Genomic DNA, 13,092 nt, shown 5'->3' on the forward strand with positions numbered 1-13,092 from the left:
TCTGTCTTTAAAGATTATTGTACCTCTTTCTAAATCATCTTCATCTGACAAATACTTGTTTTCAGGATGGTCCTTAAGCATAGTGAGAATAGTGTTGAAAAGCCTGGCTTCAGAAAGCTCAAAAGCCTCAAAACCTCATCGTAATGAAGCATTTATTCAGTCTTGAGTTTACTGAAGGAAGAGGCTGTGTTCTTGAACTGGAGGAAAACAGATTCTTTTATTGTGATTTTCTCACTAAGAGCCTGCTTGAGTGTTTAATTGGTCAAGGATTTTACTGTGTAGAATATGCCAGAGTGCCTAGAATCTTGTCTGCATGATTTTTTAGTACTATTTAATTCAGATAGCAGGAACAAAAGAGTAAAAACATTTTTGAAGTCTTCGACACGAATGCATGGGCATGCCTTCAAATAGATATTTGTTTTTCTAAAATGAGTACTGCAGTATTTTTATTGGCTGTACTTACTTCAGTGAGCACTATGAGGTGTCACTTTATCCAAGAATAGAACCACCACTGCAGAAATTTACTGAGAATGGCTCTCTGAAGATGCTGATCGTAGTTACAAGCCTTATGGTTACTGCTGTTCTCTTGACTTCAGTAAGTTGACAGCATTTTTTGCATTGTGACTCTGCTGCTGCTGGTATTGCATACAGGGCTGACAGTGACAACGGCATAAGAATCACAAGGCTTTTAGCGCACAGTATTATGATACTTTATGTATCTCCCTGTTTTAAGAGAAGTTGAGTTGGTACTCTTCTTTTTTTTTAATATATGTTATACTTTAGAGTTTTAATCTGGTCTCTTAAAAACTTACAAAGCACAGATTTCTTAAATTTGGTAAATTTGGTGACCAAAAAAAAAAAAAGAGAGAAGTTAAAGACAGCACCAGGGTCCAAACCCTCAAATAGTGCAGGCTGAAGACATCAGTGCTTCATCATTCTGTTGTCTTTCGTGTTGATTGGAGCGCTATAGTTTCTATGAACACTGAGTAAATGTTGGTCAGGCCCAAGGAAAAATACAAAAATACTTGAAATGTAAGCTCTATATGCCAGTATTCCTTGTTACTGGGGCGTGTGTGAAAAGCAATGATTAATGCAGGTGATAGTGGCACTCTGGCTTTGTCCTCTTTTCCTTCATTTCAACTAGTAACAGAAGTGATTGACTAAATAGCTCCTTAGGAAATTGCTCTTACAATCTTGCCCCTTCTCTTTGAAGAGAAACTAACTTTTCAGCATTTCTAGAAATCAAATTTCCTTTTATTTCTCGCTGAGTTCCAGAAAGACTGTATGCTAGACTGAAATTTCTTTAAAATGACTGATAAAATTAGGATGTTTAAACTTCTTAGCCAAGTTCATTCATAGACCAAGATAGGCTATTTTCTCATCAGTTTAATGTTTATTATAATATATTCTAATCGTACTTAGCTTTAGTGGATTTTCTTACTATCAGATATAACAAGTGTTTTTGAAAAGAAGAGATCTGCACACACAAAAAAAACCTTTGAAAATGCATATTTGTAAGAAATCCAGTAAACCTTGTAATTATTAAACTGAAAAATCATCTGTATAAAATCAATCCTTTTCCATATCATAGCAATATATTCCATACTACTGGTTAGCAAATATAAGGAATTCACTAAGATCTCAAATATAAGGAATTCACCTCAAATATCAAAAATCAAATTCTGGCCTAAAATGCTGTTTAGAACCAGAATTCTAGTCAGAAAGCAAGTAAGTGATGGCTTTACATATTCAAATTAAAATCAAGACTAAATAACCTCCCAAGTAAACCTCAAAGAGCTGTAGAAGTACTTTGTTCCAGACAGTAAACAAGTTCTTTAAAAAAAATACATTTACTATATTGAAACTATTTGAACTTTGAAACAATTATCATAGGAAGAGTAATTGTGAAAAATATTAGCTTTACTTTATCTCAAGTTCTAAGTATATTCTAAAAACAACATGAATGAGCAAGAAGATGATCCTAGGAATAAGACATTGGAATAAAACCAACAAAAAATGGATCCTCTTAGGATATCCCCTGCAGATTTGACAGTATTTTCACTTCCTGGAAGTGAAGGTTTTAGAACTCATTTTAATTTCCAGGTTAGAATTGAATAATTAAATCAACATTAAAGGTCTGAGACCATGAAGTGCTTGTGGTGAGCACTTTTGCTTTATGCAGAAAAAAATAAAAGTAGAGCCTGGTTTCTTAACAAAATAACATTAATTCAACTTACATTCATAATAGGAAATGCTGCATGTGCTATTTCTATTCTGGCACTTATTAACCAGAAATACTCTTTTCCAGATTACTTGAAGTGCAGGGCTTAGAGCTTTTCAACAGAAATACTTTCAGGGTTTTATTCTTCAAGATAAGTGTTTTTTGTAGACTAGCGTAAATTTCTGTCCTATGAACAGTGTCTGGTTTTCTTTAAATATACATTTTTTCTGTCTCTGAATGATTTAGATTTATCCCAGTACTGATCTGTCAGTGTGGAAACTTTCAAAAAATTCTTTTCCTTTCCACTATTCTACCTGTTTACTTTTCCATAAACAAGTCTAGAATGGAAAAGAGTATTTTGTTTGTAAGACACACTTTTGTTTTGATGTCCATTTGGTTTTTGTTTTATTGTTTGTCTGTTTTAACCTTTACTACAAACAATATAAAAATCAAATAATAAACTCCTGCTGTTTTACGGCAGGAGATATAAAATGCAGCAAAAGAAGAGCTGAAGAGTCAGAAAATCCTAGGAAGGGAAATAAATTTACAAGCTGTTTTCATTTCCTGTTCACCTATTGTGAAACTTATATTTGCAGCATAGACTAGAAGCCTTAGGTGGGATTCTTACAAATATGGTTTTAAGTTCTGTTCTAAAGGGCCTGAGCACAATGCTGCTAAAGGCTGAATTCAGACCATGAAGTTTCCAGGTGCTGGCTGGGAGGCAGCACTCAGACATCACCCCATTCCTGGCAGCTCTCCATTTTTTCCCCTCTCTCCCAACCTTATTTCCTCGTATAGGGCAAGGATAAATCTTTTTTATTTTGGCAAAGCAAAATTTGCAGCCTGGTGGAGGACAGCTGCTCATGTGTTACACCTGTTTTTCCTGTTCTAGTCTGTTCTGGCTTCTTAGGTGAATCTGCTTTTTCTCTGTCTCTACAATGGAAGTAATGATTTCAGCTTTTAAAAAAAAAATCTATAAAATTCCATTACATTTCACAAGTCAGAAGAAGATCTAGTAAAATAATCGCAGTATTTTGATATGAATTACAAGCAAAAATTAGAAGTTCTGTCAGTGGAGGACAGGTGTAATCAGATGTTATGTAAACCATCTGATACATTTTTAAGTGCTACTGGTTTGAATTCATTTCACAAGCATGTAAAATGGAAATGATCCTCCCCCTTTCCCCCCATATTTTTAGAATAAATTAAAATACACTTAACATTGTATTTGTGAGCGTCTTTTCCCTAATGGGAAAATATGTGCTCTGAAGTATGTATGTGTGTATTTAAATAATATTGTTATTCCACCTATTCTGAAACTATGCTGAATTCCAGCAGCTTTCTACTCTCATTCCTAATTAGCCCCTCTTACTGTTTAGGACTTAATCAGAGGAGTATTTCTTTAGAAGTGAGCTTTCATTTTAAAGCTTTTTGGTAAAGCATTTGCCTTGTGTTTTACAATAGGGATTTTCACATAAAGGAGTAATTTCTTCAGACTTGGCACATGGTTTTCCTTGAGCTCTTTGAACTATGAGGGCTGAAAAACTAGCTGTATTTGAGACTACAGGCATCCTGAGTACCTGGAGGTGTGTATGTATGAAATCACACAGATAGTTCTTTGCAATGTTTCTTTCCTAATCTGACAAAAGATTTGGAGGGCTATGAAGCATTTTGCTTTGATTTAGCCACTCAGAAGACATTTAAAGCTTGATGACTGTTTTACATGCCTTGAAGAAGTCATGCAGCTGGCAGCACTGCTCATAAACAGCTGTGTATTTTAAAGGTGTTAGCATAGGATGTAAGCTTCTGTGTTTGATCTCCTTGCTTGTGACAATCCTGCACATGTAAAATACATAAAATTCCAGCTAGCAGACTCAAAAACAGCCTGTTTAGTGTTGATAAGTGTATTATTTTGATGGACTAAATGAGGACTAAGCACTTAAGCCAACATCACAGATATTGTCACTGTTGCAGATAGAAAACAGCTATGTTATGTTGCACTCATAGGAGAGAAGCTAGAATATGTTTATTGATATAATATGGATATAACGTAGTGATTTAACAAAGCTTAATTGTAACTAAGGCAGTGTCTAAACAGGATTGAAGATGGCCAGATACACTTGATTATCTACTGCATAGAGAATAGGGTAAGCACGCATACAGGCGGCCCTCCTGGTGAGTCATGAGGTTGATAATAGATCCCCTTCCTTTCTAAACTCCTTGAATCACTGAGGTAAGGAGCCAAAGTGCATTTGGATCTACTCCTAGCTCCAGTCTTGGTCAACAGTTTATGTCAAAGGGATAGTATGTGCATGGTCAATCTAAGATACAAACTTAGTAAAGCCAACAAAGTTTACAGTCAATCTAAGATGTGGTCTTACTGAGACTAACAAAGCCTAAAGCAAGCTATTAGTCTTACCTAGAATCTGTACTGGAAAGGTGACTTGATGCTAAGGTATAAGAAATGCCTTCTCAAGGGAAGATCCTGTCTTGCAGCCAGTTGCCACATAGGAGTACTCAAAAAGAGGCTCTTTGAGCACATTATTGATGGGTGTAAGATGACTGACTCATAGTTATCTGTCATCTTTTATGTGCATGCTCCATTGGTACTCAGCTGTTGAACCAGGAGTATGCTATCAGTTCTTTCAGCCTCTGGTTTGAGGTTGATTTATGGTCATTAATTTGTTTTAGCATGAATATTATCAGTACTGTTATTCACTGTCCTCCTGTGCAGGCCTTGTGAACAAGACCAGGCTGAAGAATGTGGTTTAGAGAAGAAGACCAGAGAGTCGGGGGAGCACACCTTCATAGGCGCAGTCAGATTCATGATTCAAATCATGGTCTCCAACTTTATTATTCCCTGCACAATCCAGTAAACCTCATTGCCTGCAGTCAGTTAATCTCTCCATCTTCTAACTTCACATTCTGTAACAAAAAAAAAAGGGCTAATAATTCTTAATTTAAATGAAGGTTTGAGCAGTACTTTATTTATGTTTACACAGCACTTTGAAAGTTTTAGCTAGATATAGATGCAACCTTATGTTATTTCAGTGTCTCTCTTAAACCCCAAAGCATGTGAGCAGTTAGACAGGAAAACTGCTGAGAGAAGCAGAAATGTCTTTTCCATCTTGAGTTTCCTGGCTGCTGGAAAATGAGGGAGAGAACACCTCATATTATAGACTTAACTGCTTAATGAAGAAGGCAAGTGAGAAAGAAGTGTATCCAGCCAAGATGATTTTAATCAGTGAAAGAATAAAGAACAAATTTTGAAGATGTAAATCTTTAGAAAACTATCTCCCTTTTTTCATAGCATTTTGCTATGTTAATTATTTCAGGAAAGGCCTCTTTAACTCCTTTGTAATTCCCACCTTACTTTCTTAGCTTCTTTAACACAGTCTCTTTTTAAAATTAAGAAAAATTGCCTATTCTTGACTGAGCTTCTAATGTTCAAGTTCCATCACCTTTATTTTTTTTTCTTTTTTTTTTACCTCTTTCTGTTGTCTTACTACTTTGCAAATTGTAGAAAAATTGAGGTAGCAATTTTCAAACAAAAGACCTTTAAACTTTGTCTTCTTTCTTAGATCTCTTAAAATTCTTCAGACAGCTTCTCTGTGTTCACAGCTTCACATTCTGAAAGACTCCTCTTCATTCTTTCCTTGGTTGGATTTATTATTTCATGCCATTCTATATGTCTGTGTTAGGACTTAAGAAAATGAAGTGTACACTTCAGTAAGCAACATGAGAAAAAAAATAACTTATGAAAGAAGTCTTATCTAAATTGAACACAGGTATTCAACAATGAATTTTCAGATTGATCATACAAATTTTGAAAATTTGGGTGTCAGATTTTCCAGATATATAAGACAAATTTCCAACTATTTATAATGGAAGCTGAATAAAGAACTTAAAAAGTGCCTAGGCATAGTAGATGTAACTCCTTAGAGGAATAATAGATATGTGATTTGTCACGGTTGATTTTCATTACATTATCAAAATTGTTTATCCTAATAATAAAGTACTCTTATGGTTATTTTTAAGTGTTTATAAATGTAAAAATTCATTTCAGTTCTGTATTATTCATAGTTGCTGAAACAACTAACAAATAAGTGAACAAATAAGTGCCATGCAATCACAGACATTAAAAAACATGTAGAAATAAATGAAATACCATGTTTGGGTTTGTATTTCTTTTCTAAATACAGTGGAGATCTTTATCTTTTTCATACGAAACCTTGGTAGACTTTATGGCTTAGAAAGCTGTAATTGAAATCAGTGTTTTGACCACATCTTTCTTGTTTTGTATATTCATCTAGGTTGCTTTTACAGTTCTGTTTGATTTAGAAGCTCTCCTGAAGATCTGGTGTTTGGGTTTCACAGGATATATCAGCTCATCTCTTCACAAATTTGAGTTGCTACTTGTAATTGGAACAACTCTTCACATTTATCCAGATCTCTATCACTCTCAGTTTACATATTTTCAGGTATGTACAGCTGTTTTTCCATTTTACCATTATACCAATTAAAAATATTACCCCTCAAGAGGAGTATATATTTCATTTACTTCTATCGTCAGACTACCAGTGTTCTCTCAACATGGACTCCTCCCAAGAATACCTTTAAAATAACAAGTCTGTTCTTAACTGTGTTTCTAGGGTGAATTCTCAGAACTAGGATTATTTCTAACTCTTACAACTGCCTACTGTCACTTTCCTCTACAAGCCACCACTGCTTTTCTGGCTTCTGTCCTTAAGATCCAAATGTTTTTTCTGTTGCTCCTCCAAATCTTGACATCAGTGGCAGTCACTTCCCTAACTGAGAAGAACTGCAGTCATTTGTGGGTATTCTGAAGTCCTTTAACCAGAACCAGTTTAAGATTTTTCTTACAGCTCTCCCGCTATTCCCAATCCAGAGGGAAAGTGTGTTTACTGAAGCTAATGCTACACATTAACTTTGGGGAAGAACATAAAAGCAAGACAAGGAAGACTTATTAATTCAGACTTCTGATTATTCCTCTGCCTACTAGTCCAACTAATTCCCTGTTCAGCCTTGTAAAAGTTCCTAAGGTTACTCCAGCTGTGGAAGAAAGTGTTGAGATTTATGACAATATGCTATATTCTACAGTTCTGAAGTGAAATTCTTTTTTTTAAAAAAAAAAGCATGCCTGGCCATTATTCAGCAGTGGATTGTCATGGTGAATAATTAATTATAAGTAAATGCAAATAACAAGTATCTTGACAGAATCCTGTTCACGTGTGTGACTAATTACAAAGACACACAGTAATCAAGTAAGTACTCTGGGGGTGGCACTCTCTCCAGGTGTGTGTTGCAACACAATGTTTTTTTCAGACTTCTGCAAATCCCATAATCTATTCTTTCTGACTGGTTCTACAAATCTGCTCAAGAAAGATTTCAAAATATCACATTCTAATTTGATTTCACTTTTGATTTTAAGGCTTTTACATGGTTATACCTTTAATTTTGTTGTCTGAATGTGTAAAATTTTGCTATTCAACTTGGTGTGATATACTTAATAATATAATGCTCTATCAAGAGCATGCCATTGCACTCCTATGCAATCCAAATTCCCAAAGAAGCAGATGACAGTAAGGTTGGAAAAATACTTCACCTTAGATGTCAGTGTGTAAGGGAATAGAATCATAAGGTTGGAAAGGACCTACAAGATCATCTAGTCCAACCATCCTCTTGCCACCATTACTACCACAAGCTACTAAACCATATCTCATAGCTCTTCATCCAGATGACTCTTGAACACTTCCGGGGACGGCGACTCCACCACCTCTCTGGGCAGCCATTCCAGTGCCTGACCACTCTCTGAGAGAAAAAGTTCTTCCTTATGTCTAACCTAAACCTCCTTTGGTACAACCTGTGGCCATGAGCTGCACACCAGGCACCCTAGAAAGTACGTTTTTTGGCAAGCTAAAAACACATTTTCAAATCAAGCTCAAAAAGTCCTTTTTTACATGAATACACATTGATGTTTGGCAGATTTTAAAGTCTTTAGATATTAATGATGACAGGTTAAATGTATTCCTTGTCAGCCAACAAAACAGGTTACTGAAAACAAAAGTCATTTGACATATTCCAGTATAATGAGCAGATATATTATTTTCTTTGTCCAGTTTTGCTTAGCAGATATTTTATTATTCATTGGTCTCATAATTACCTTTTGCCAACTTATCATTTGTTCTTCTCCACATTGGCTACTGCTCATTTTCCTACCTATCTTTCTTAAACTCATTATGTGTTCATTCAAAACACTTTGCAAAGTCCTCTGTGAAAGAAAACATCTGTAAACTACAGCAAAACACCATTCCCTAGTCTACAGAACACCTCGTCTGTAGAGAAATAACAGAATTCTTGTATTATTGCAGAGACTTCTAATAAACTGGCATGAAGGGGGAGATTTAAATGGAATTAGATTGCAGAGATGATTTTTGTGATTGGAGAAATACTGCTGAGTCATTTTTAAATAAATTTTATCACTTATATGAGGTGTAGCTATTATTTTGACAGAGCTGTGATTTCCCTTTTGTCATTTTCATTTTTAATTGTTTTTTAATGTATTTTTATATTTAATCCATCTACATCTTTTAAATTTAATACATTTTGCCATCCAATTATATGGAATGCATAAACTTTCATTAGAGTATACTTTTGCTAGATTTAATTTGTCACCTAATGAAAATAAACAAAAAGAAAAAAAAAAAAAAAAAAAAGACCAATAAGATCAGCGCCTTGCTTGAAGGTCAATTAAAGTTCCCCAAAGAAAGGTAAAAAAAAAAAAGTAGGGCAGTTAGTAAAGTTCAACCAAAACACAATTCAGAATACAAACCAGCATGCAGTCTTCACTCGCTGGGGTCGTTATTGGCACTAGCGTTCATGTACATTTACACCTCAAGTACATTTCTAAGTAAGAAGGCACCACATTTAAATGTTTGTAATACTTAGAAATCTCACTGATCTTTCTGGCTGTCACTCTCTTGGCAACCAGTTTTATGTACTCAGGTTACTTGCAATGTGAAATGTGATAGAAAGGACTTTACCTCACTTTATTCAAATGTGAAAGTTAGTCTGTCTCATGTAACCTCTCAGCCCCAAGGCCCTTTTTAAGTACTGAGGAAAATGTAGGCACTTCCATCTCACTTGATCTGGTCTGTTTGGAAAAAGTTGCTCTCTGGTGTTGACTTCCTGTCTCCCCTTTGACAGCTGAGCCTATTGTGATCCCTGCCAGACAGTACAGCATACTCTGGGTACCTGATCAATAGGTATCCAGGTGCACGTAGCATCAGACTATAATTGCACTGTAATTCCTACCTTTCAATTTCAATATGATTTTTGTTGAAATATAGGCTGTACTTTGGGCTGGAGAGTTGTCTTCTTTGTAAGAACTACAGAATTATATTTGACCCATATCCTCTTGTCAGTTGTCTCCTGTGCCTACTGAGGATGCCACTGCCTCTTTTTGATACTAATGTTCATATTACTGTTTTCATCACCATCAGTGGCTGGAATAGGAGGATCAGAGCTTTCACCAGCTTTTCAAAAGTAGATTCAGCAGTGAGTGGGTCAGGAGTTCTACACACGATCACAGTTCTGCTGCCACTGCTTATATAGGGATGCATAAAATACGTCAAATTATTCAGTGGCTCGTAGTGCCATTTTCTCTGATACTGAGAAATGACACCCAGAATTTCCCTTGTTGTGTAGTGATGTGTTTATTACCAAACTTGCTAGGTTATACTTGACACCATGTCAAGCAATTTTGCCTTGGGACGCTGGAATAGAAAGATGAACTGTAGAAATTTGGCTATTTAAAGTGCAAGTATGTAACCTTCTGTAACAAATAACACATAGTCACAGGCAAGTAGGTTACAAGTGGACTTTTTAAGTGGTCTCATTCATTCTGCTGCTCAAAGCAGAGTTTTCTTCAAAGACTGTTCAGGATCTTGTCCATTTAAAATATGTGAATTTTTAAGAGTGATGATAAGCAAACTTTGGAGCAATTTACTTATGCTGCAATCAATTCTCAGCTGTTAAATCAAGACTGCTGAGTTTTTGCTTCTGCTGGAGGCCATTCCTATGTTTGGTGTGACTATGAACCTTCACTGTCTGTAATTTCTCATTACATTCAGACTCTGTTGTATGTTTTGTGCATTTCTCTTCCTTTGTTTACCCCCAAAACAGCTTTACTCCCTTGCATTTCTGTGATGACCATGAGTCACAGGTGAATTGATAACTTTGGAGTCTTCAGTATCTTCCCATGCCTGTATTCTCAAGAAATGTTCTGTCATATCATGCCATGGTGCTGCGTTTTTTGAAAGGGCTGTAGATAGTTTTATCTGTGCAAAATTGCTTCTTTTTATTAATGTATGTTAGATCAAAAGATATATAGAGCAATGATCATTACTACATAAAATTTTCCAAGGCTAAGCAGAATTTAAATATGTTAATAGTTACCTGGTCATTAAATAATAACTGTTAGTAGCTTAAACAAACCTCTAGGCAGGTCGAGACAAGTACAAAGTCTGACAGGTTCCATGGCTTATGTTCTTAACCTAACAAACAACTTGTGGTCTGCTGCACCAGTGATAACCAAATATTTACTGTGTTACAGGGCTACACATTCCTTTTTTATCCTGAAGTCTGACAAGTTTTTAATTAACATAATAATCAAATAATTAATTAATAATTAAATAATTTAAAAAATGCAGTTGTATTTTCTCTTTCTTTGCAGGTTCTTAGAGTAGTTCGGCTTATAAAGATCTCTCCTGCTTTGGAGGATTTTGTGTATAAGATCTTCGGACCGGGAAAAAAGCTTGGGAGTTTGGTTGTATTTACTGCCAGCCTTCTAATTGTAATGTCAGCAATCAGTTTACAGATGTTTTGCTTTGTGGAAGAACTGGATAGATTTACAACCTTTCCACGGGCAAGTATAACCAGCAACGGTACCTTATTGTGTATTGAGATTTTCTTATCATTAATATGTATATTCATTCTTATATGACCAATGTTCTTATTCTTCTAAGAACCATGGGGCAGAATCAGCTTATGCAGAGTTTAAAAAATACGTGTTTTCTGGGTGTAGTAGTCTTCCACTAGTACTTCATTTGTGAAGTTTGTATTTCTTTCTATTATGGGAATATGGAAAAATTGTATGTGTGCACACAAACATATGGCTTAACATACATTATGGCTTATGATCTAGCATGCTACAAAAAAAGACCCAGCTGCAGAACAATGGAAATTACACACAGAATTTATATAAAAATGTATACACACGATTTGTGTCTTCATATTGTGAAGTTGTTGATCTTGATTAGTACAGGAATGTTTCCTTTACACAGGGCTATAAAACCTGTCTGCATTGACGGAATAAGTGTCTGCCTTATGGGCATGAAGTTAATTCAGAATAGAACACTGAAAATCAGTAGAAATTGGAGCTAATGAATTTATTGAAGCACAGTGTTCTGAATGAAATATGGACATTTATTTAATAATGAATTAAAATGAGTGTACATGGGTTGGTTTCGGTCATAATTTATTTGTTTCTGTAGCTCCAGTTTGGTTATCCAATGTATCTATTTTAAAGAAGGTGCATTGGTAAGAACAATTAAGTAACAATGAACAAGACAGTCTCAAGGGTCATTCATCTAGCAAACAAAATAACTAGACAACAATTTGGCCTGCATTTGAGGTATGGGATGCTAGATACCAAATATAAAACAAAAATACCTATTCACAAGGAATAAAAATAATGCCATGCTTTCTCTATTAAAAAATGTACTTACAAAAATAGTCATAAAGAATTTAGTATAATTCATTTTTGAAATGCTGAAGAAAGCAAAAAGAGGATAATACAACTCAAACTTTACTTAAAAAATCAGTGCATCTGCCTCTAAATTAAGGGATACTGCCACCCTATGCTATTCCCAAGTCCTATGTATAACTTCTGATTAAAAAACAAAAAGAACTTAAAAACTTTAAATCAACAGTAGAGTTTAGTTTCTGATATATATATATTTTTTTATTTATGCAAAATGGCAATGATAGTCTTGAAGGAATTATTGTAGTATAATTAAAACAAGAGACATTCACAAGTACCGGGATATTTTTAACTGAAATAATTGGTATAAATAACTTAAAAAGATTGGCTTGCACTAAGGTATTGCAAAGACATCTCAAGATTTTAGGAAAGTTTTAAATTATTTTGAACATTCAGCCTAAGACCAAATAGGTTTTAACAAGAAATTTTACCATGTTAAACTTTTGCAAAAGTTCACAAAACTCAGAAAATATTTTCTCCATTAAATCTTAGGGTTTTTTTTATAAAATAGAAACTATTCAAAGTTGTTTTCTATTTTGTGTTTGTTTTTATGGGAAAAATGCAAGGCCCATTACCTATAACAAGGGATTGTTCCAATATTCAACTCCAGTGAGTTGAAATATTTCTTATAGCTTCTGTATGATAGAGTACTTCGTTTGACAGTGTCCCTCTAATGTCTGCTTTCAATAAAGATCACAGAATGTTTTTGCAATAAGACAGAAATGAAATATACAATTCTGGATATTTAGTGGAATGCATTCTTTTCATAATGTGACTGTGAAATATTTGCATCAGTGTATAACATAGAAGAAGCTATGAAGTCTGCATAGCAGCAATTGCCATTATGAATTTTTAAGAGCTTGCACACAAATATGAGTGAACCTCAAATGGTAGCACTGTTGCCATGAGCTTCTTTCAGTTCTGAATCCACAGAGGTCAAGTACACTAACAAAGTGGTGACTCTAGAGGTAAATTATTACTTTTTACATTGAAGTGCCTTCTGTAGCGAAACAGAAAAAAACATAAA

The 13,092-nt window shown here is 34.8% G+C and overlaps 1 protein-coding gene across 3 annotated transcripts in view; it reads left to right on the forward strand.

Annotated features, from left to right (window-relative positions):
* Positions 1-13,092, forward strand: part of NALCN (sodium leak channel, non-selective) — a 212,504-nt gene that overhangs the window by 114,007 nt on the left and 85,405 nt on the right. For all 3 annotated transcript variants that reach the window (XM_048929331.1, XM_048929321.1, XM_048929339.1), the window contains exons 12-13: positions 6,535-6,702; positions 10,977-11,168. In XM_048929331.1, the coding sequence (XP_048785288.1) occupies positions 6,535-6,702; positions 10,977-11,168 (360 nt within the window). The remainder of the gene's footprint in view (positions 1-6,534; positions 6,703-10,976; positions 11,169-13,092) is intronic.

The sequence above is a fragment of the Lagopus muta genome, chromosome 1 (assembly GCF_023343835.1).
Source record: "Lagopus muta isolate bLagMut1 chromosome 1, bLagMut1 primary, whole genome shotgun sequence".
Lineage (NCBI taxonomy): Eukaryota > Metazoa > Chordata > Aves > Galliformes > Phasianidae > Lagopus > Lagopus muta.